This window comes from Panthera uncia (genome assembly GCF_023721935.1).
Source record: "Panthera uncia isolate 11264 chromosome A1 unlocalized genomic scaffold, Puncia_PCG_1.0 HiC_scaffold_17, whole genome shotgun sequence".
NCBI lineage: Eukaryota > Metazoa > Chordata > Mammalia > Carnivora > Felidae > Panthera > Panthera uncia.
Genome location: NW_026057577.1, coordinates 86324765 through 86348424, shown reverse-complemented (window position 1 = coordinate 86348424; position 23660 = coordinate 86324765). Strand labels below are relative to the sequence as shown.

Below are 23660 nucleotides of genomic sequence, written 5' to 3'. Positions count from 1 at the left end.
CTATAAAACTTTTGATAAAAAATGTTTGATATCACCTTAGAAGCATGCACTAGGGGACAGTAGTTTTTCAGATTCTTTTGTACTGGGTAAAAAGCTGAAAGAATTCCAAGTTAAGACCTCCTAGATCTGAGCTCAAACTATGAGGCAGAAAAAAATATGAATTTTCTCAATTTTACCTTAGCTAAAGAAGCCTTTTTAAGGCAGTTCTTACATATAATGATATGTACTTCATATATATTTTATATTCTATTATACTTGCATCAAATAAAAACCTCTAAAGCAGGGATCTAGCATATTCCTGTGAAGCAGAACCAACTTTAGAGATGGAATGGTCCACCTGCTGCACCAGGTGAGATAAATTGACAGAAAATGACTTGGAGGGGCACCTGGGTGGCTCAGTCGGTTAAGCGTCTGACTTCTGCTCTGGTCATGATCTTGTGGTTTTCGAGTTCAACCCCCGTGTCGGGCTCTGTGCTGACATCTCAGAGCCTGGAGCCTGCTTCAGATTCTGTTTCCCTCTCTTTTTCTGCCCCCTCCCCACCATGATGTGCACGCATGCGCTCTCTCTCTCTCTCAAATAAATAAATATTAAAAATAAATTTAAAAAAAAGATGACTTGGAAAAGGTTTGCTGTGTGTTGCTCTAAATTGTGTGGTCCCCTTGAAGGGGTGGGGGGGAATGCAAGAGTGCTGCCAGGATTGGATGTGAGCGTTTACTCAGTCTTCTTCCCTTGAATTGTGTCCTCCTATCACAAGAAGAAAACTTGGTATTTAAGAGATTTGCCACTTCTTAATTACAGCCAGCCAGTCACAGATAGGTGTTGTCATTGAGCCCATGGGTGCTGAAAGGAAAGATGGCACCCTTCTGCTGCTACCATGTCTCACAGCCCCTCCAGCATGCACAGGTGTAGATCACAAGTTCTTTAGCTAGAACGCTTTCGTTCTCCTCCGAGGACCTCAGGGGCCGAGCAGATGACTTCGCAGGTTCAGAAGTGCCTTTCTTGTTTTTGAACCTGCCTTTCTGACCCACGAGGAAGGATGTCTGTGACACACTGTGTCTCTCTCAGTGTGTACTTTGGTAGCTCCGCCAAAGGAGCAGAGGATGCAATGCCTTCATTTCCACCCAGCTCACACTCCCAAGGTGATCATTTTGGTGATGAGGAAAGCTGAGAGATCCAGGAGAGTACTGGGTCAGGGAGGGAGAAATTGGAAGCAGACCAACCAGAGAAACGATCTTTCATGTGTAGACATATTTTCCTAGCATCTTTCTCCTCCACACCCAATTCTTTATAATCTAGCCTTCAGCTTTTTAGCAGAATGCCTTGTTTGATCTTGCAGTGGACATGTAGCAAAATCAGTGTCTTAAAAGTCTCTATGTTTTTGCTAAAGCAGTAACTGCTTAAATACCACCCTTGGGCTTTTTGAATGAAGAAACTCTTAAAAAAGCAGGAATCTGGCTGCCTGTTTGGGATGAATGGGCTGATGTCAGGCATTTGAACTTTAAAGAATTAGCCACTAGATGATGAAACACTTCTATTTTCCAAATTTTGTGTTTCAAGATTCAGTTTTGTTTTGCCTAATTTTTTTTTTAAACTCCTTTTTTTTTTTTAACGTTTATTTACTTTTTTTGAGACAGAGACAGGGCATGAACTGGGGAGGGTCAGAGAGAGAGAGGGAGACACAGAATCCGAAACAGGCTCCAGGCTCTGAGCTGTCAGCACAGAGCCCGACGCGGGGCTCGAACTCAGGAGCCGAGAGATCATGACCTGAGACGAAGTCGGACGCTTAACCGACTGGGCCACCCAGCTGCCCCTTGTTTTGCCTAATTTAATGAGTGGCTGTTTTGCCAAATTCTCCTGTTTGACCATAATTTGTGGTGTTAGAAAAAATGTCTTATTTTGCTAACTTGCTATGCTTTCTGCCGTTTTTTCCATAGTACTCAGTCTAAAGTTGGTGAAACCAAGGCATAGTGACTTTGTACTGTCACTGTAACAACTATAACATTAAACTGTATCTCCAATTAAAAGCTCATTCTTAATTCATGAATATCACATTTCTTATGATAAATCGTGGGGTTAGGCAATATGAAATCAGATGAGTTTTACTGGAACCTAATACATAATCTGTTGCATTGGTAACAGTTGTAATCTGCCCTGATTGTCTTAAGCATCAGATACAGGTTTTTTATCTTTTTTTTAAATTTTTTTTTTTCAACGTTTTTAATTTATTTTTGGGACAGAGAGAGACAGAGCATGAACGGGGGAGGGGCAGAGAGAGAGGGAGACACAGAATCTGAAACAGGCTCCAGGCTCCGAGCCATCAGCCCAGAGCCTGATGCGGGGCTCGAACTCACAGACCGCAAGATCGTGACCTGGCTGAAGTCGGACGCTTAACCGACTGTGCCACCCAGGCGCCCCAGGTTTTTTATCTTTTAATTTAGATAAGAAAATGTGAATAAATTGGATAAAATTTAACCTAAAAGTTTACAAATTTATCATATTTGAGTGTTCTTAAAATTAAATCATTTATATATTGAAATCCTGCTTTACTAATTGGCTATTTGTCCTTCCCCTCATATAACAGAATAAGGCATTGTCACTTGCTTAGAAAAATCTTTTTTCACTTAATGTCACACATTTATCCTCATGCCTACTCTGTAAATTAAAAGCATTGGCAACATTTAAATGACATCAAAAGTTTAATTTAGGTTGATAGGTGTCAATTTGAGCTACAAATTTTGTGAGATTCCTAATACTATTAAAATGCAAAGTGTTTTTGTAACTGAAGATCCGTGCATATCCATCACCAAATTTTGACATCACAGGAATGACTTTTAAGAATTTCCCCCAGATCAAGTAGCTAAATAGATCCTGGGAAAGTTGATTTTGTTTCTGACAGCCACTCTTCCTGAATTGAAGGCAAGGGTCATTTAAGACGAGGGCACTCAAACGTGAACAGAGCCAAACCACACAAAAGCCTGGTCATGGTCTGATGCACACAAGCTTGAAACGTTCGCATATAACATGTTAAAAAACGAACAAGGAAGGTACCGTAAAGCATTGGACACTTGCATTGCAGTGTTGTGTAAACTGTAGAGAACTGTGTGGACCCATATTAACCTATAGTGACTAACAGTCCAGAGACAAAAATGATGACAGGAGCTAGATTTGGGTCCTTAAGAAACTATAGCAATCCCCTGATTAGCCTACTTTACCAAATGTGACTAGCCTCCTGAAATAAAGCCCGTTGTCCTTTTATTTAAAAATTTTTTTAATTTTAGAGAGAACACAAGTTGGGGAGAGGGACAGAGAGAAAATCTTAAGCAGGCTCCACACTGAGGGTGGGGCTCAATCCCACAACCCTGGGATCATGACTTGAGCTGAAATCAGGAGTCAGACACCCAGCCAAGTGAGCCACGCAGGCACCCCAAAGCCCATTGTTTTTTTAATGTGAACAATATATATAATGAATTGGATGCCCCTAACTGTGTAAATGGTCTTGCTAGCATTAACATTAAGAATAAAATATAGGAGCGCCTGGGTGGCTCAGTTGAGCGTCCTACTTTGGCTCAGGTCATGATCTCACAGCTCGTGAGTTCGAGCCCCACGTCAGGGTCTGTGCTGACAGCTCGGAGCCTGGAGCCTACTTCAGATTCTGTGTCTCCCTCTCTCTCTGCCCCTAACCCACTCGCATCCTGTCTCTCTCTCTCTCTCTCTCAAAAATAAAATAATCATTAAAAAAATAAAATACAGATTTACGAGGCACCTTAATAACCATATGCCAATAACTGATCTCTTATAGATCATCTGTAGTCATCATTTAAAAGAATAGTGAGTTATGGCAGAAGGTAGCTTTCAGAACTCTAAAAAGTAGCCTAGTCCTGTGGGATATGGCTACATGTCCCTTGTGTTGCACTTCACATACAGGTTTTTTTTGAACTTAGTTTTGACACTTCTACAAAATAGCATCATTATCCTGAATTTTCCCTTCTAGTGGAAAAAATAGAAGCGAATACATCCTTTATAGTAGACCTTCACTGATACCCCACCATGTGTAAAGCACTATGTTAACAGTCATGAAGCGGTACAGTGATGCATCCTTCATTTTATTAAGATTTTGATGCCTTATTAACTTTTATTAATAATTTAAAAATAATTTAAAAATATATTTTATGAAATATATACATAATTCATGTGTCTAGATATTTTGGATGGTAAACAACTGTTTGGCTTTATCTAAAAGAAAGAATTGCTCCAAATGGAGTGATTTATGCAGTGCAGGAAAATTGCCCTCAGTGTTTTATTTCTTAAAGTAGATAGTGGTTAAACAGTCATTCATTTTATAATACTTTGTTAAACTGTTCGTATTTCACGTGTGTGTGTGTGTGTGTGTGTGTGTGTGTGTGTGTGGTCCATTATAACACAGTGAAAAAGGAGTGGGAGAAAAAGATTTTTCCAACCTGAAAATATCTCCTAGGACACTGCCTCAAATTCCGTTGTGATCAATTAAGTATTTTAGTTAATATTTGGCTTTCCTTTTTCCTCTTTAAAATGGAACTGTTGGGGTGCCTGGGTGGCTCAGTTGGTTAAGCATCTGACTTGTGATTTCAGCTTAGGTCATGATTTTAGGTTCATGAGTTTGTGTGCCCTGCATTACCCTGAGTCAGGCTCTGCGCTGAGAGCAGGGAGCCTGCTTGGAATTACCTCTCTCTCCCTTTCTCTCTGCCCCTCTCTCTAAATAAACAGACAAACAAACAATTAAAAAAAATTAATGAGATAGAACTATTGCGTGGCCAATAATACATGAAAATACTAGCCTTTTAATGTGATGGGTTTGTCAGCTCACCTCTTCTCTGTAGTGCAAGCATCTGAGCTAATGTAGATGGGATGATTCTGAAAGGTGGTTTGATAAGGGGGGAAGAAGCTTGGGAAAGGAAAATAGTAGTGCATGTCAGCAACATGGAAAGTCAGTAAATCTCAATAACGTGTAACCTTTCTCACCTTTGCAGATTTCAGTAACCCAACACAACCTAGCTTTACTGAATTGCCTAGCTTTCTTCTCAAATCGTAGTGTGACAACATATCACTAATTTGACCTAATTAGTTAAAATACAGTGTTCTAAAAGTATAGTTATTACTTTTAAGTGCATCTTTAACAACATAAAGAAAGCTAATAATTACTGCCTAATTAGGGCTTTTTAAAGAATGCTACATCCACAAATAGAAAAGAGTAATTTATAGTTAGCATATGAATGTTATATGAGGGGATACTTCAGAAGTGCTCCCAGTAAGTTAGTGCTTGTAAGTAGCATTTGTGTGTAGTCTGTAAGTAGCCTGTAGTCTGTTTCCTCATGAGACTTTTAAGACCCTATTATTAAAGACAAAGGGAATACATATCTACAGGTTTTTAGTTAGTAGTCACTGTTTTGAATATAAAAGAACCACGAATTATATTGTATTACTGCCAATACCTTATTTATTTATGCTGTGTATATGAAAGTCCTGTGACTGTTAGCAAAATAGTCCTGACAGTCACATAATTTGTTTTGAAGAAGTCTTGCTAAACTGTTTCTGAATGTCTGAGAGACAGCACGTATGTGATTTTTTCCCTGAAATTCTTTTTAAATTTTTTTAATGTTTTATTTTTGACAGAGAGAGAGAGAGAGAGAGAGAGAGAGAGAGCGCGCGCATGAGCGGGGGAGGGGCAGAGAGAGAGGGAGACACAGAATCCGAAGCAGGCTCCAGGCTCTGAGCTGTCAGCACAGAGCCCGACACGGGGCTCGAACTCACAGACCACGAGATCATGACCTGAGCCAAAATCAGACTGAGAGAGAGAGAGAGAGAAAGAGAGAGAGAGAGAGAGAGAGAGAGAGAGAGAATGAGAGAGAGAGAGAATGAGCAGGTAAGAGGCATAGAGAGGGGGGAACAGAGGGCCCAAAGCAGGCTCTGTGCTGACAGCAGCAAGCCCGATGTAGGGCTCTCACTCACAAAACATGAGATCATGACCTGAGCTGAAGTCAGATGCTTAACTGACTGAGCCACTCAGGTGCCCTGCCTGAAATTCTTTTGGAAAAACATCCATCTTGTGTTCATCTCAAAAATTATTTGGATAGTGTAGATAACCAGATATTGGTTTGTTTAGAAAGTATGTACACATACATCATTTAAAATTTAGCTATTTGAAAATATTCCTGGATTTATTTATCTACCTGTTTATTAATTTTTCAGAAGATTCAGGTAGGGGCACCTACATGGCTCAGTCAGTTAAGCATCTGACTTCAGCTCAGGTCATGATCTCGCATTTTGTGAGTTCGAGCCCCACATCGGGCTTGCTGCTGTCAGCACAGAGCCTGCTTTGGACCCTCTGTTCCCCCCACTCTATGCCCCTCACCCGCTCATTCTCTCTCTCTCTCTCTCTCTCTCTCTCTCTCTCTCTCTCTCTCTCTCAAACATTAGGGGGAAAAAAGATTCAGATGGATGGAAACAGGCAAACATGATAAGCACCTTCACTTGCTCTGAGGTGATTGGTTATTAAACTAAGAAAAGACTAATCAGTCTAAAGAGATGAGAAGTGGAGCAAACCTGGGTTTATTCTTAGGCTAGTCACACAGGACTTGGGTTCACATGATGTTCACCTTTACTTAGTGCTGCTTCCATTCATGTTATTAACACTGGGTATTGGGCTCTCTGCTGTGTTCTGTCCCCCCCCCCCCCCCCCCCGCCACAGCCTGGGATACAACCCTAGGTACATGAATGTCCCTTCATTTATGTTATAACTTCGTAATAGCTGCTGAAACAATACCACATTTTTAACAAGTTTATTAGGAACAATAAAAATATTAATGTTGGTGCACACCCACTGTCTAGAGCACAAATGAATCAATCCTTCCTGCCACTGTCCCAGGGCCACACCACATGGAGTTCACGTTTGAGAAGCAGCTCCATCTCAGATCTGTGCCTGAAACTTAGGGAGTCTGCCCTTGGAATTTTTATTAATGGTCATGGCAAAATAGACAATGACCAGCTAGTGCCGATGTCTGATAGCACATGGGGTGATTCAGGGGAACTGGTTTTTGTCCCATTCGTCATATCTGGTGAAATTTTCTGTAGGCTCCAAACTAACTTTCTAATGCCTGGATTCTGAATGTTGCTCCGACATGAACTTACCTTTAATGTTTTTAATATGTCTTCAGTCTTACCTTTCCATTTCAGAATTCCAAAATAGGAACAAAATTCAGATATTGAATCCATGTCAAATTCCTTATAGTGATCGTTTTTGGAGCTCTTAATTGAAACCACTGTTTTCTCTGTCCAAGGTGTATTCATTACTGTTTATTTTTCCTGATGAGTAGTCAAACGTGCCTCCAAGTGTTCTAAAGAGTGTGTCTCTCCCAGCGGACCCTTAATTTTGAACTGTTTGAGGGTGGGGTGCAGGTGGCACATGGAAACCTATGTAAGGTGGTTTAGAGCTAATGCCTGGCACCAGACTGCTGGTTTGCAAAGCTGGTCCCACCACTCATGAGCTGTAGGACCTTGGGAAAGGCCCGTTTTTCTTATCTTTAACGATGGGGATAATATTAACCTTTTAGGATTATTTTGAAGATTATATGAGTAAATAGACATGAAGTGCAACTGATACATAGTAAGTGCTCAATAAATATTAGCTCTTAATAGTATTACAACCTCACTTCAGGGCTCAAAAACTATCAGTGGTTAGTGGTGATTACTCTTAGGATCAGAGGATTTGAACTCTGGACATACTTCTGCAAGATGCCACTTTGAAGAAAACAACCTGCATGTCACCTAGAGTTAATTGAACAAGGACTTTGGGGGTCCCCTTGCTGGTTTTTCCTGCACTTCCCAGAGTGAGGTGCATGCCACTTGAGAGGAGTCGTCATCATCAGTGCCCATGTATCACTTCCCCTGCAGACTTAACAGCCTCCGTTCTGAGAATGGGATCCAGACTTCCTGGATGGGCCTAGACACTTCACTTAACCTTTATTTGAATCATGATTTCCAACATTGTGTCTGCCGGGGCTCCCTCTGCTGGTGCATCTAGCCTGTATGCAAATATGTGGAATAGTAGCTTTTAAACAGTCAGTTTTAGGCTTTTAGGGATGTTTGCATAAAAAAACACATTTGAAAACTTTTTTTTTCCCCATGTGAGTGATAGAAATCACATCTATATTACTCTTTTTTTTTTGCCATTTGCATTATAAGTTGAAATATTTTTGGTCTGATTTAGAATGGGGACTATCATGGCATGCCAAAAAACAGTAATTTCTTCACAACGTGGTTATCAGGGACTGGTTATTAGGTCTTACATACCAGTGTATAGTGCTAAATATCTTAGAATCGTATTTTAGTAGTCTAAGGAATATCCATGAAGTGGGGACTTAGTTCACTCTTAAAGTTTCAAAAGGGCCCATTTTAAAGTGATGTCATATCCTAGACCCTCTTGGACACGATTATGTATTAAAGGCTTAGTACATGTCAGAAAACGGTACCTAAGATTTACTGGGTGATTCATTATTTATTTAGAATTATAATTTATCAATAAAATGTGCCACGATGTCCCTGAAGTTGGAGTTTAAAATAACTTCTTGTCTCCTTTTGTTTTTCTCACCACTGTCTCTTTTCTTCCATCTTCCCTTCCCCCTCTTTGCTACTAGGATCAAACAGCATCAATCGAGTAACAGGAAACATGGAAAATGGAGAAAATGAAGGAACAACTAAAATCACTGCACCTTCATCAATAAAAAGGTCAGTCAGTTAACCGAAAGAACATACTAGTGTGTGCTGTCACAAAAATGCTTTTTCCTGTTGGCAAGGTTAAGAATCTCTTTCCTTTGATAGTTAATACATTTGATCGAAATAGTCTGCGAGAAAGAATACCTGAAAAATGCCAGTGGAACAGAAACATCAGGACCTGCCTCTCTCATTTGAAGGAAATGCTCCTGCTGGCATGGTGAACTCACAGTCTGTGATCTGCGTTCTCGGCAGCCCAGGGAAAATTCCACGTGCTTTTTAAAATGGCATGATATAATGGACTTAGTCAGAGGGACCTGTGAAATAAAGTAGATGATATTCATGTTTAATGCGCTGTGTTCATTACCGTGGTGCACTGAACTGTGGCCCTGGAAAAAGGGTTTATAGCATTATAGCATTTAGAGGCGAGGGCTTCAGAAGTCAGTGATTGCATATGTATGAAGAGTTGTCATGGTCCTCTGCATCAATTTTCCCAGCCGCAATCCCCAGCAGAAAGACTTTCTCTCAATATATTACATGGATTGTTTCCATGAAAGATCAGCCTTGTTCTCTGTTAAGACGCTGTTTCCGCGTCAGTTTTTCCTATCTCCAATTATGTTCACGGACCAGCATTTGAGAAATACAATGAGCAGCTTTCATCAGCTCACTTTGTCTATAGAGATAGCTCCCTACATCATGGAGAAATCCAAGCAGTCAGAAATATGTGACCTTGACAGACTTCTTTGATCATCCACTCCATCTTTTGTTAGTAAATAATGGTGTCTTCATTCACCTAGATTGAGGAATACAGTTTATAATATCCTAGCAAAATAACTGTAAGATACGAGGATTCTCAGAGTTGCGGTGTTTTCCTCAGGGTTTTGCCTACAGTCTCTTTTGTTTAGTTCCAGGACACTCCCTTCATAGATTCTTTTTGGAATGACAGGTTCTTTGCCTTTGCATATGCTAGAGTTGACTGTGTTTGCCTTAGCCTCACAGCTGTGGCTAGAGCGTCAGCTTAATCTGTATGTACAGGGTACGCTTATGGTAAGTCCAACATAAGAACAGTAATCTGGCATGAAATTCGGATCCCAAGCCTTTTTAGAATGTACAGAAGGAGTTCAATCCCCTTTACAACTGCATTCTTGCCGTTAGGACTGATACCTGAAGGGCGACCGGATTTTCCCACTCAAGCTCCAGATGAGAAATGGCTTAGGGAGTGAATGCAATTAATTAGCCACCCAGGGTTTCATTATTCTTTAACTTTCGCCTGCTCTCCCATTTCCCCTTTCATCTCCCAACTGAATTTCTCAATCTCCCTTTTCTCTTTTCGCTTTTGCTTTCTGATTTATTAAACACACACACTTTCTACTGGTGTATTACGTGTCTACCATATTTATTACTTCTCATTTCAAAAGTAAGATTTTACTTCGGACATTTGATTTTCAAAAGATTGCTTAATTTTGATCAAAATAATATATTGGTCAAAAATAAAACCTACATACTATATGCTAATGCAATGAGTTAAGTGCCTTTGTCAAATCTATAATTTTTTAGTTTTTTTTTTTAAAGTTTATTTATTTTGAGAGGGAGAGGGAGTGTGTGCATGTGTAGAGGAGGGGCAGAGAGAGAGAGAGCACAATCCGGGGAGGAGTAGAAAGGGAGAGAGAGAATCCCAAGCAGGCTCCACACTGTTAGCACAGAGCTGGATGTAGGGCTTGAACTCAAGAACTATGAAATCAAGAGTCAGAAACTTAACCAACTGAGCCACTCAGGTGCCCTAGGCTTATATGAATTCCCTATGGGTATAGTATGCTAGGATACAAGTTTATTTTCCTTGTTGAAATGACCTTGTCATTTGTTGCTCTTTCTTCTTTGTTGGCTCTTACGAAGAACCCTGCTGTGACTGTTCAAGGACAGTTATGTAGAGGATTCCTCAAAAAGCCAGGGTTCAATGTGGATTGGGAGTTAAGCAGCTCTCTTTTTCTGAGGCTGAGACTCCCAGGAAATAAGAGATAATACACCTCCCCTCTGCCACTGGTGGCCCCAGGCTTTTCTCTGTGTCTGCCCATGTGTGTCTAAAAAAAATTTGTTTGGATTGAATAACAACTCAGTTATATTTACATTCTTAGGCAGAAAGACGATACTAGGTCAGGAAACGGCATTTAAAAGTCATTCTGATTTGGAAGGAGGAAGCCAAGATATGGCAGAAACGGGGGACTGGGAAAGGTCAATTTGGGTACCGTGAGCCTGTCCAGAGCTGACCAACCTGCATAGATTTAGACCCACGTGCAGAGCTGAAAAGAGGCAGTAAGCCCCATAAGCCTCAATACCCCAGCTTTCCTTCCTTTTCAGCTTTCTTCTTTTCTTGCCTTAACACTTGCCCTAGCTTCCTTCAGGTAGACTCTCCTTAAAGTTCCTTAACAGTGGATGACCTGGCTTTTGTTGACTTAAAGCAGTAATACTAGAAAAAAAGGTGGAGGGGAGACCCAAAAGTACTTGCTGGAGACATGAATTTTTTTAGGCCGCCACTTCGTATTCTTGTTGAAAAATATTTATTTATTTATTTATTATTAATTTATTTATTTATTTATTTATGTATTGAGACAGAATGCATGTGAGAGCGCACAGGCGGAGAGGGCAGAGAGGGAGGCAGAATTGAGGCAAGCTGTCAACACAGGGCCCGATGCAGGGCTTGAACTCACGAACCACGAGATCATGACCTGAGCCGAAGTCGGATGCTTAACTGAGTCACCCAGGCACCCCATTTTTGGAATGAGTCACGAGTATAAATAAAACACATTTTAGGGTTGCCTGGTGGACCAGTTGGTTAAGCATCCAGCTTCGGCTCAAGTCATGATCTCACGGTTCATGGGTTTGAGCCCTGTGTCGGGCTCTGTGCTGACAGCTCAGAGCCTTAGAGCCTGCTTTGGATTCTGTGTCTCCCTCTCTCTCTATCCTTCCCTCACTTGTGCTCTGTCTCTGTCTCTCTCTCTCAAAAATAAATAAACGTTAAAATATTTTTTTAAAGACTATATTTTAAAACATTTTGTTAAACAATTTCACTGAAGAAGTAAGTTAACTCCCATTTATTCTCTAGTTAATTTCTTTTCTTTTCTTTTTTTTAAATTAAAGCTTTAAGAAAGCAAAGAATGAGAACAGCCCTGATATCCAAAGAAACAAATCTCATGCACCATGGGAAGAAAATGGCCCCCAGAGGTAAAGAGAATCATTGTTTTTCTGAAGGAGAACAGTAGAAGTGGGATTAGCAATTGCAGCTCATTAAATAAGGGAATCCAACTGCTTTGTGGCTGGGTATTACTAGCTATGGACATGGCAGTCAGATTCCTAAATCAGCATGACCGGGAACTTCTGAAGTAGAAATCAACAGGATATATCCTAACATGAAACTTTCTCCTGGAAAGATAGGAAGAGAAAGCAGTATGTATTAAGAAACTGCTTGAAAGGTCATTATGATGGTTTAGAATAAGAGAGTATATTTCTGAACTCCAAATGACATACTAATGATAATTTCCCCTCTTTTATTTGTATTTTACTTTATTTTATTTTATTTATTTTGAGAGAGAGCACATGCGAGAGCAGGGGAGGGGCAGAGAGAGAGAGGGAGAGAGAGAATCTCAAGCTGGCTCTGTGCTGTCAGCAGATAACCTGACACGGGGCTCAAACTCTTGGCTGTAAGATCATGACCTGAGCCAAAGTCAGATGCTTAACCTACTGAGCCAATACTTGTATAGATCTGGGCTGGGGTGTCTGCTCCTCCAAGCCCTCTTCGAGCATTGTTGACCATTCCTCTCCTACTCCAGCGGACTCTACAACTCTCCCAGTGACCGCATGAAATCCCCGAAGTTCCCCTCCTCGCGTCGCCGAAACCCCTCCTGTGGGAGCGATGACTCTGTACAGCCGACAAGGAGGAGGTGAGCTGAACATTACCACTTCATTTTTAGTTTTCAACAGAAAGTCTGGGTCCCAGTTGCTTTTTTACCACAAGTTATTCTCATAATATCATGACGGTCTCCTCAGGATAACAGAAAGCTTATGTTCTATTGAGATAAAAGCATTTCTTTTTAAACAGAGTTTCAGAGAATAATTTCATAAAATACTGATAGGAACTTGCTTTCTGTATTGCTATTAAGACTGATAAGTTAAAAAAATATATATTATGTACATATTTTAACAATATATATTATATGGTATGTATAAATATATAACATATATAATATATATTAATGATTATTTTTATATATAAAAGATACTAAATGTTCTGACCTGAGAGGACAAAATTACGTTTATAGGTAGATCTTAGCTGAGGCTTGGTGCTCTGTTTTCCAGACTGATGTTGTTGCATAAATTTTAACAAAGCCCCTTTCCAAATACAGAGAAAATGGATCCTGTTACATTTTACCCAGCAGGTCAGGTTGTTTTTGTGATTATATTTGTGTGTACTTCATTATAAAAAAGAAAGTCCATATCTAGAAATTTGGGACTCTCTGAAAAGCAGTCTGGGCAATGTAACAGGTCTGAGAAAAGACCTAGAAATGACTAACCAGTGAAATTCATTTCATTCCTACATCACAGAGACTGTGTTTCACTTTGAGTGCCTGCATACTGGTATTTTATAGGTAACTTTTATACTTACGGGAAGGTCAGGTCATGTTCTCAGATAACCATCATGATCACCGTGGATCTAGAAAGCAGAAGACCTTCTTCCTTCTGTGCCCTTGTTGATACTTGCTGGTTCATCCCATTTGATTTCCTTCCACTTCTGCCAGTTTCCCGGAGTCTTGTTCCCCAGCTTTCTCAAACCAGGTCCAGCTTCAATGAAATCTTTCGGTGGTTAAGGAGACAAAGGTCAATAACACTTTCACCTACTAGGTAGGAAAGGCAGAATTAAATCATGACCACCAGTGATTAGCTAGAATAAAGGAATAATAGTTGGCATTTATCGTGGTCCAAGTACTAAGCAAAATTGCTTGCTACATATTATCTGATCCTTGTAATAACCCTATAGAAATGGGCATATGTATCACTCAGTCACTAGGCATTTCCAGCAGAGAGGGATTAATGTGGGGAATTGCACACAAGTGTGAGAAGCATTGAGGAACAAAAGGCAGGAGGGGTGCACCCCTGAGATATGGATGCTATACTGCCCCTGGGCTGACAGGATTAAAGGAGAGTGGGGTATTACTTGGAGATCAAAAACTGTGTCCACCTTTGAGCTGGCCTTCATGAATCTGTGCTCGTTGCTCATGCTGTTGTGGGCACCACTACTGTAGCAACTGCTGTTGCTGCCCCTGCTAGAGGTGCGAATGCTATGGGGCTCCCACTGCTCAGGAGTGCAAGCATGAATGCACAGGGATGTCAGAAGCATACCTCCCTCCAGATCTCACTTGGGTGTCTCTCTAAGTGGAACCCAGCTGGCAAAGGAGTCTGGGAAAATAGTTTTCAGGCTTCTAGTCTTTTTTTTTTTGTTTGTTTGTTTGTTTATTTATTTATTTATTTATTTATTTAAATGTTTTCTTTATTTTTGAGATAGAAAGAGACAGAGCATGAGCAGGGGAGGGGCAGAGAGAAAGGGAGACACAGAATCTGAAGCAGGCTCCAGGCTCTGAGCTGTCAGCACAGAGCCCGATGTGGGGCTCAGACTCACGGACTGTGAGATCATGACCTGAGCTGAAGTCAGACGCTTAACCGACTGAGCCACCCAGGCGCCCCTAATGTTTATTTATTTTTGAGAGAGAGAGACAGAGTGAGAGCAGGGGAGGGTTGGAGAGAGAGGGAGACACAGAATCCGGAGCAGGCTCCAGGCTCTGAGCTGTCAGCACAGAGCCTGATGTGGGTCTCGAACTCACAAACCATGAGATCATGACGTGAGCTGAGGCTAGATGCTTAACCACCTGAGCCACCCAGGTGCCCCTCTAGTCTTGACAAAACGAGGGAGATTATTGATGGGTTTGGATGGGCTAAGTACCAATGGAAAATACCTGGCCCAGATGAGAAAACAGAGGCTAGGGGGAGGTAAGGTAGCTGTCCTTTGTGACACACCTGGGTTTGGATACAGATCTATATGTCTGAAAAAGGCAGGGATATTAATCATCATTTAAGTAAAGCAGGAGGAAAGATTTCCCTATTAAGGATTGGTTCAACATGGACAACACTTAAAACCAAGGCAATACCACTGGGAGATACTTTAGAGTGCCTCTGTGTTTTGAGAGGGCATGGGTAGTGAGAACTACTAAATATATTAAGAATTTGGCACTGCATGATTATTGTTAAAGACACAGGTTTGTATAGTTTTTCGTCCTTAATTGCTAGTGTACTTTGACAGCATTCCCTGTATAAAATTATTGTACATGTTGAGCAGATGGCCATTTTGATTTTAACACACTTGGAAATGAATTTATCAAGTTTTGCTAAAATACACCAAAATTTACATTTTTTCCTCAAACTAATTGCTTGCAATAGTCTGGAGTATATACATTCTGAAATCTAGACTTAATGACTTCTATATTGAGATACATTTTCTGTTGGCTTCCTGTGAAGTACAGACAAGTAATTGTGGTGAGTGGATACAGGGTCCTTTCATTGACACAGTCCAGGGGAAAGACTGTTTTGATTCATAGGGAAGAGAATCTTGTTGTCTGAATGGCCGTAGAGCCTTCTGTCCAGTTATGTGTATCACTTGAAAGGTCTTTTATTGGGCATGTATGTTTTGAGACTAGCCATTGCTACATGTTGGCAAAGAAGAGCTAAAGCTCATTCTTTGTTTCTTTCCACTGTAAATGCCCTCTGAGTGTCCCTGTCCTTGTCAGTCTTGTTTTATCTTCACAGATATTTACCTTGCCCCTGGGCACAAATCCTTACATGGCTAGAGTAACTCTGGCATTTAAAACTGAGATTTGTGAAAAGCATAGAAGAATCTCAAGAACTTAAATTTAATAACGGGATTCTGTTACTCTATTTTGTGATGGATGCCAGAATAACATGTTTTATAGAAGATATCAAAATTTTATATTTTGCCAGTTGTTTGTCATTAGATGAGTACATCTCTCAAATTCTGGATGAGGTTAGAACATTGACCCTTAACCCTCTTTGGGTGAGAGGACTCTGAGAATCTAATGAAACGTTGGATCATTCCTTAGGGGGAAAAAGTACATAATTAGATATACGTACACACTTTCATGTAATTTTCATGGTTCATGGAGATCCTGAAGCCTGCTTTAAATGTTCCTGTTCTAGAAAAAGAAAGCCAGCCTACCTTCTGACAATACAGTTTTCACCCCTATCCATCTTTACACTCAGAAATATTTATTGAGTGCCTACTTTATGTAGGCACTGTGTTAAATATCACCCAAGAGAGTCCCTGCGGTTTGGGAGTTTACAGTTGAGGAAGAAATATGTGAATCATATAAATGCATGTGCACTTCAGACTTTTATATATTCTTGACGGAGAGTTATGTGGTGCTTAGGGGTATTTTAGAAAACTTTTTATTGAAACCTAACATGTATACGGAAAAGTACACGTGTCCCAAGAGTAACCACTTGATAACTTTGATCATCCAAATACCTGTATAACCAGGACTATTAGGGGAAGTTTTGCTGAGTTGATGAGTCAGGGAGGCCAGGGAAAGGTTCCCAGAGGCTGGATTTTTGAACTGGAATATGAGACAAGAATAGGCAAAGAGAGGTGGAGGAGTTAGCATGCACGGAAGCTTTGGAAGCCTCTGGAAGGGAGTGGGGAACATTCATGAGAAGGCTTACCGGCTGCTAGTGTTGCTCAAGCATAAAGAGTGAACAGAAATGTGTTAGAAATGAGTCCAGAGAGAAAACACCTCCTAGGACACCTGAGCCTTGTTGAGGATGTGGGTTGTTAGACCAGTAGGTTTTAGGAGGGGGTTATAACAAGATCACATTGGTATCACATAAAGATGAGCTTTCTTGTCCTATGGAGCAAAGGTGGATGAGGGCAGTAGTGGAAAGAGAGAGACTGGCATCAGGCTACTGTGCAAGCCCTGGCGAAGGCTAATGGGAGCTTGGGCCAAGATGGTGATGTGAAGATTTAAGGAAGTGGGTGGTTTTGAGACCCATCGGGAGGGTTGGGAGGATCGATATGAGGGGTGAAGGAGTGATAGATGTGAAGAATGAAATCCAGGCTTAAAGTGTGATGCACTGAAATAACAGTCACTGGGACATTACAGGCTTGAAAAGGACAACTGTGAGTTTGGTTTTTGATATGTAGAATTTCTGGTATTTTTGAGAAGTTTAAGTGCAGGATTCACATGGATTGTTGGGTAGAAGTCTGGAGATAGATTGGCTGTCGGCTAAAAGGTAAATTTCTTAAAGATGTAAATTGAAATATGAAACAAAGACGATATTATCTAAATAGATACTATAGATAGAATGCAAACACCAAGCCAGTGACAGAGCTGAGGGAAACTCCAGCATTTATTTGGCTTAGTTGAAGAGAGTTACCTTCAAAGGAACTTGCTTTAAGAGAAAAGAGAAATTGTGGCCATAGGAAAAGTCAAAAGAGTGAAAATCTGCTTACTAAAGAGGTACCTTCCCTCTTTATTCCCAGAATGCTAGACTCCAGGTTTGTACCTCCCAAGCATGAAATCAGAGACTCTCGCTGTACGAAAGACAGATCCAAGATCCAAAAGACCTACAGATACCAACTTTCAAGGGATCCTCCAGTGAAATGGTTGAGATTACCCACATTACTTTGCTCCACACCACAGTGAAGCCATCAGTTAACATGGTCTGCACCATCCAGAGGGTCCCAGTCTTTTTAGTGCCTAATTCTTAAATATGAGGAGAGAGCCGTCATCACTTGGCATTTGAGGATTGCTTCTGTTTGGAAAGACAGAGTCAGAGTAAGGAGCATGTGTATATACTCACAGGAAATAGAGACGATTTAAGAAAGAAAATGTCTTAGAAGTATAATTATCTTTAGAAAAAAGAAAATTTTGATATGAGAAGAACAAGTGGGAATTCTTAGACTTCATATTCCTGTGGCAGAATTTAAAATAATTAATAGAAGGTTTGGAAGGTAAAGTTAAGGAAATCATCCCCAAAGCAGAACAAAAGCAAAACAGATATGTGGAAATAAGGATAAAAATGATCAAACGTAGATATCAAACATTTGACTAATGAAATTTCTAGGGAGGAAAAAAAAGAAAATGCAGGAGAGGAAACTATTAAAGAAGTAGTATAACAAAGTATAACATATCCCAGACTGAATAATCAAACTTTATAGAGAGAAGCTACTGGGCATTTGGCATAATAGATTAGAAAATTAGATCTATTCCAAGATCCATTATCATTAAATTTTAAAGCATTGTAGGTTAAGAGAGGTTTTGTAAAAGTTGGAAGGAGGGAGGATTATGAGAAAAAAAGTTCATGCACAAATGTTGACAAATCAGAATGGTGACATTGGGCTCATTAACAGCAATATCAGAGAAAGAAGATAAGTATTGCCTTCAAAATGCTGAGGGGACGTTCTTTTAAATTTAGGATTTTAAGCCCAGATAAACTATAATTACATAGTCAAATAAAGATATTTTGAGAAATTCCAATTCTAAAAAAAAAAAAAAAAATATGTACCTGACATGCAGACTTTGTTTGTTAACAACTGAAAGATATGTTCTCCAAAAACAAGACAAGGAGTCATGACAACTAGAAATAGGGGGTCCATTACAAAGAAGCAGAAAGAATTCCCTGGATTTTAGTGAAGAGAGTAATCAGAGTGATGTTTCTGCAGCAGTACTAGGGAATAGACCATCCGGATGTGAGCAGGAGGGCACAGGGGTCCAGGGAAGATGTCCTAAGTGTTCATACATCTCAGGAAGAGTTTTGTAGCTCTCAGAGTTTAGGTGAAGAATTAGTGATAAGAATAAGGAGAACTAAGGAAATGATATGTACATAGAAAACCAGGCAATTATTGTCTCTTAAAAGAATTGTAAAACCAGTACAAGAATGGAATTGTATTCTTTAAACGCTGTATAGATAATCTGTGAACATATATATAGTTGTGTTTATACTAAATAAAAATTATTGAAAATTTTGATATAAGGACAGAGACCTCTCAACATTATGTTGTTTGATATATGTATTTTTAAGAAATGGGGGAATGTGGCGTGAGCCATGTCTGCCCATCAGAGTGTGAAGGCACATGTAATAAAGGGTTAAGGAACAGAGATAAGGAGCTTAGGCACCTCTCTTAAGAAGTTTGGTGCTTTGGAGGAGAGAGGAGAGACTGGGAAAAAGATGAAGGGGGATGTGGAGTCAAGTAGATGTGTGCGTGTTTAAATAGTAGAAACTTGATAACGTGAAAAGCTGGTAAAAGAATTTTCCATAAGGACAAGTCAGGGATAAGACAGTAGTTACTGAAAGTCATTGAGAAGTTAAGAGGTGATAGGACCCACACAACACAGGTGGAGAGACTGACCTTAGTTGTGAGGACAGATCTGTAAATAACAGAGGAAGATGTAGGCATTTTTTATTTTTGGTAACAGGAAGATGAAAGAGTTGCCATCTGATGGCTACTTTTGCCTTTGGAAGGAGAGAACAAAGTCAACTGCCGATGCAGAGGGACCAGTGTATCAGAGGGTTACAAGGTAAAAAGGGTTTGAAACTGCTTTGCAGAGAGAGAGTATTTAGATCATAGAAAGGCGTTAGGATGTTGTGGATTCACCTGAAGTTTATGAACATGGATTTGTAGTGTAACTAATATGCCCTTTTGTGTAACTCCCTCCAGCACTGCTCAGCCAGCTGTTGAAGGCTGGCTTAGAGGACCTGGATAGTTTGATTTACCCATGAATGGGATCTTGCCCAAAAGGCTGAACCAAAAACAGAGAGTTGGAGGAAGTTCTGAGTCTTGGCATACATGTTATCGAAATGAGGGAAATCTCAGTTGAGTCAGGAAGAAGGCCAAGAAAAGCTGACGGGAAGTAGCAAGGTCAATAAACAAACGGTCCTATTGAGACCAAAGAAAGGTAGAATGGAAGTAGTGGAAAAAAGCAATAATAATAACAGCTAACATTTACTGGGTGCTTCAGTGAGTCAGGTCCTACTCTGTGCATTTTAAATGTATTAATTCATTTTATCCTCATAACAACTCTTGTGGAAGGTTCCATTAAAACTAAAGCACTTAGTAGAGAAGTAAAAATTACACAACTCCTCAGTGGAGGAGATGGGAGTCACGTTCAGGTTGTCTGGCTCCAGAGCCTGCATGTTTAACCAGGAGGCCCCATCAAAGCTGTTCAGAGGTATAAACAGGAAGGGGAAGAGATTGTGGTCACAGACCAAAGTTTGGAGGTGGTTATAGATGATAATGTCCAAAGTGTGGCCATGATGTGAATTGCTGAGTTATCGTAAAGAGATCATCTGAAAAATGGTCAAGGGACTTGGTCACGGGCCAGGGTGTTGGAAAGGGCATGTAAGTGAGAGCTGACGTCATTTAGATTATGGCAGAACTTGACTGGGCAGATTACAGACCTAGGAACTGCAGACAACCCTAGCTTCAGATGAATAGAATTTAACAGACGTGTTGTGCATTGTTGTTTGTAGACTGTCTGCAACCTCTGTTAGGTTGCTGGCTTTTTGAGGCCAGTGTTCTGTTCTACTTCTGGGACTGGGTGTATTGTGTGATTTAAATATTTGGTGAATGAAAGAATACAAAACTGAGATGCATTAACTGAAATGAAACTCATTTTGCTGTGTTTTCCTTAGCCAACTGATCACTTTCTATTTTCTTTAATATCTTCATTTATTTGTTTTCTATAGGAAAGCCCATAACAGTGGTGAAGATTCAGATCTAAAGCAAAGGAGGAGGTAAAAAAGTAAAAATGGAAGGAGGGTCAGGGAGAGGGAGGAAGGATTAGCACTACTCAGAGTTGAAGCAAGAACGGGGATTTTTTTGTTGTTGCCGTTATGATTTTATTAGTGGCTACTTTAAGGCTATGATCAAAAAATTGACTTTCAAATGTCAGTTTTGGCTTCAGTTGTTTCTCAATCTTACCTTCTGTAGCATCCTTAGCAATTTCTCTTTTTTTCTGCTTCATTGTATCTCAGAGGAACTCTCTTGGTTATCTATTGCTATATTAAAACCACCCCAAAACTTAGTGGCTTAAAGCAACAACCATATGTATGTTATATGATGCCGTTGATGAACAGGTTGGTTTCACTAGTCTCACATGAAGCTGCAGTCAGATGGCAGCTAGGATTGGAATATTCAAGAGGGCTTTCTCTCTCATGGTTTTTGTCTTGGTGGAATGGTAGGAGGCCTGGGGCTTCTTTCTCTCTATGGTCTCTCTCCCTGGCTGGTCTAGGCTTCTTGAGATGGCGGCCGGGAGGAAGCAGGAGCTACCAGCCCTGTTAAGAGATAGTCCTGGAGCTGGCAGAGTATCCCTTCCATGTCATTCTGTTGATGAAGTCAGTCACAGGGCCAGGGCTAATTCAAAGGGAGGGGAAATAGACTCTACCTCTGTCGATGGGTGGGGGATGTGACAGGACTTTGTGTCCATAGTTAGTCTACCACAGGGACTTAGAGCTTTGCCGTGTCAGAGTTCTGTTGGAAGTGCTTGATTTTGTGGTCTTTTTGGGGAGCATGGTGACATTTGCCTTCATCTGCTTTCACATGTCTGTAGACTCATTCGGATGTCTTACTGAATTGAGTAACACTGACTGAGGGAGGGATGATACAGCTACTTATGTTTGGCTTAGTCATTTCACTGCAAAAGTCATTCCAAAGAACCAATATGAACCTTCCTGAAATTTTATTTGTCATAAATGTGGGTTTTTTTCTTTTGTTCTTCTCATTTTGTCCTCAGGTCACGCTCACGCTGTAACACGAGCAGTGGTAGTGAATCAGAAAATTCTAATAGAGAACACCGGAAAAAGAGAAACAGGTAATATCTGAAACCGTAGTTATCTGGAACTCCAAAATCAGAGGTGGCTGCTGGTGGCAGAAGCTGTGCATCCTCTATTTTTAAGCCTGATTTTCTCCTCTGTGTTTAATAAGGAATCTGGCAGTGTTTTGAAGCACTATTTTAGGAAACTGCAGCTCTTTGAACTGAGTGTCTGATCTTTATAATAAGATGATTAAATAACTTGGCAATCAGGGTCTCTTCTTGTTAATTAAAAAAAAAGATGATCTATATTTAGGTGAAATGTGTAGTGAGTTTGTTTAAGGATGGTAAGAAATTTTGCCATTTTTAGAGGAATTTCTCCCTGAAGTATCTTTTAACTGACATTGCCATATTTTGCCCAGCCAAAACGGAGAGACTCATTGTTTCATAGATGTACATGAAAATATGCATTTATATTCATGTCAGGAACATACAATTAGATGGATAAATGTATTTAGTTCATATCTTTAAGACTGCTATTTAATGTCTCATTCTTAAGAGCTTGTTAATAATATCATTTAACATGTACTCAGTATTAGTGATAGCTTAATGCCTTAATCAGTTCTCCCTATTCCCAAAGTATTTACTGAACAAAAAGTGTTCACATAGTGAAAGAGCACCATATGAGGAATGAGAGGGATTTGGTTTCTGGTTGTCTCAGCTTCTAACCCAGTGGTTCCCAACCGGGGGCAATTTTGTCCTGCCCTTCCACTCTCTGAGGACATTCAGCAATGTTTTGAGACACTTTTGATTGTCAAAATTGGGTGGGGGGATTTCTATTGGCCAGGGGAGCTACTAAATATCCTGCAATGCACAGGACAGCCCTCTCCCACCCAAGACGTATCTGGTCCAAAAAATGTTAGTAGTGCCACCACTAGGAAACTCATTCCCACCTCATGGGGAGCTCTGGCCTGGTTGCTTTACTTTTCTGGGTCGTCTTTTTCCCTTGTGTAAAGTGAGGAAGTCAGAGGAGATAATCCCTAAGGTCTTTCTTTAGTACTTGAAGCCCTCGTGCTTGGCACACACTGAATTGTCCTGCCTAACTCTAAAGCCTGTGTCATAATAGCCCAGACAGCATTGTAAGAGCGGATCGTTGTCTTAGGAAAGTTTTCTCTGTGGAACCTTCTTAGGGGCTGGAGTCACACTAGATAGAGGTAAGATCTCAGTGTGTTATGACACCCTTCTCAAGGAAATGATTATGGTTTCTTCATCTGCAAAAGCCCAAGTGTGGAGGGTAGCTTTCCCTCAGGTGACTTCTTCCTACTCTGAAATTCAGTATCTGCATAAACAACACAAAACATGGCAAAAAAACAAAAAAACCAGATTTTCCTCCTATTTGTACTTACTGATCAAGCCAGTATCTTAACAAATTTATTTGTTTTGCTTGTTGTATTCTAAGTTATGCTCATAGATGCTCTGGTCTCAACTTCTCAGAAGGTGACCTGTTAAAAAAAATTGTCTTTTGGGGGCACCTGGGTGTGGCTCAATCGGTTAAGTGTCCAACTTGGGCTCAGGTCATGATCTCGCCATTTATGAGTTCTAGCTCCGCATTGGGCTCTGTGCTGTTAGCACAGAGCCTGCTTCAGATCCTCTGTCTCCCTCTCTCTCTCTCTCTCTCTCTCTCTCTGCCCCTCCCTCCCCTCTCAAAAATAAATAAACATTAAAAAAAATGTCTTTTGGGGCCCAAAGTGCTCATGGTGACATTTGCTGTTACAAATGAAATACCCTGTAAAAGTTGCCAACAAGTCCTTAAATAGTCCATTCCCGATCTAGTTGGAGCAGCTTTAATATTCCTCATAGGTGTTTTCTCCCTCACGAGTTTCTCCCTTTGCCTTCCATGAGCGATTTTGTAGATTGGCTTTCTTTCTAGTGTGTTAGTAGTGTATTCTAGAGTGGTGGTGGCTCTGAATGTTGACATGCAATTATACTCTGTAAGGTATTAATGAGAAATCACTTTCAAACACACTCTGACCCAAAGCCTTTCCAAC

General features: G+C 40.4%; 1 protein-coding gene across 3 annotated transcripts in view; it reads left to right on the top strand.

Moving 5' to 3' along the window:
• EPB41L4A (erythrocyte membrane protein band 4.1 like 4A) overlaps positions 1–23660 on the top strand; it is a 263653-nt gene that overhangs the window by 205627 nt on the left and 34366 nt on the right. For 2 of the 3 annotated variants that reach the window (XM_049647720.1, XM_049647719.1), the window contains 5 exons: positions 8671–8761; positions 11882–11965; positions 12571–12681; positions 20549–20596; positions 21595–21672. In XM_049647720.1, coding sequence (XP_049503677.1) covers positions 8671–8761; positions 11882–11965; positions 12571–12681; positions 20549–20596; positions 21595–21672 — 412 coding nt within the window. The remainder of the gene's footprint in view (positions 1–8670; positions 8762–11881; positions 11966–12570; positions 12682–20548; positions 20597–21594; positions 21673–23660) is intronic. The other variant, XM_049647721.1, reaches the window with a different exon arrangement.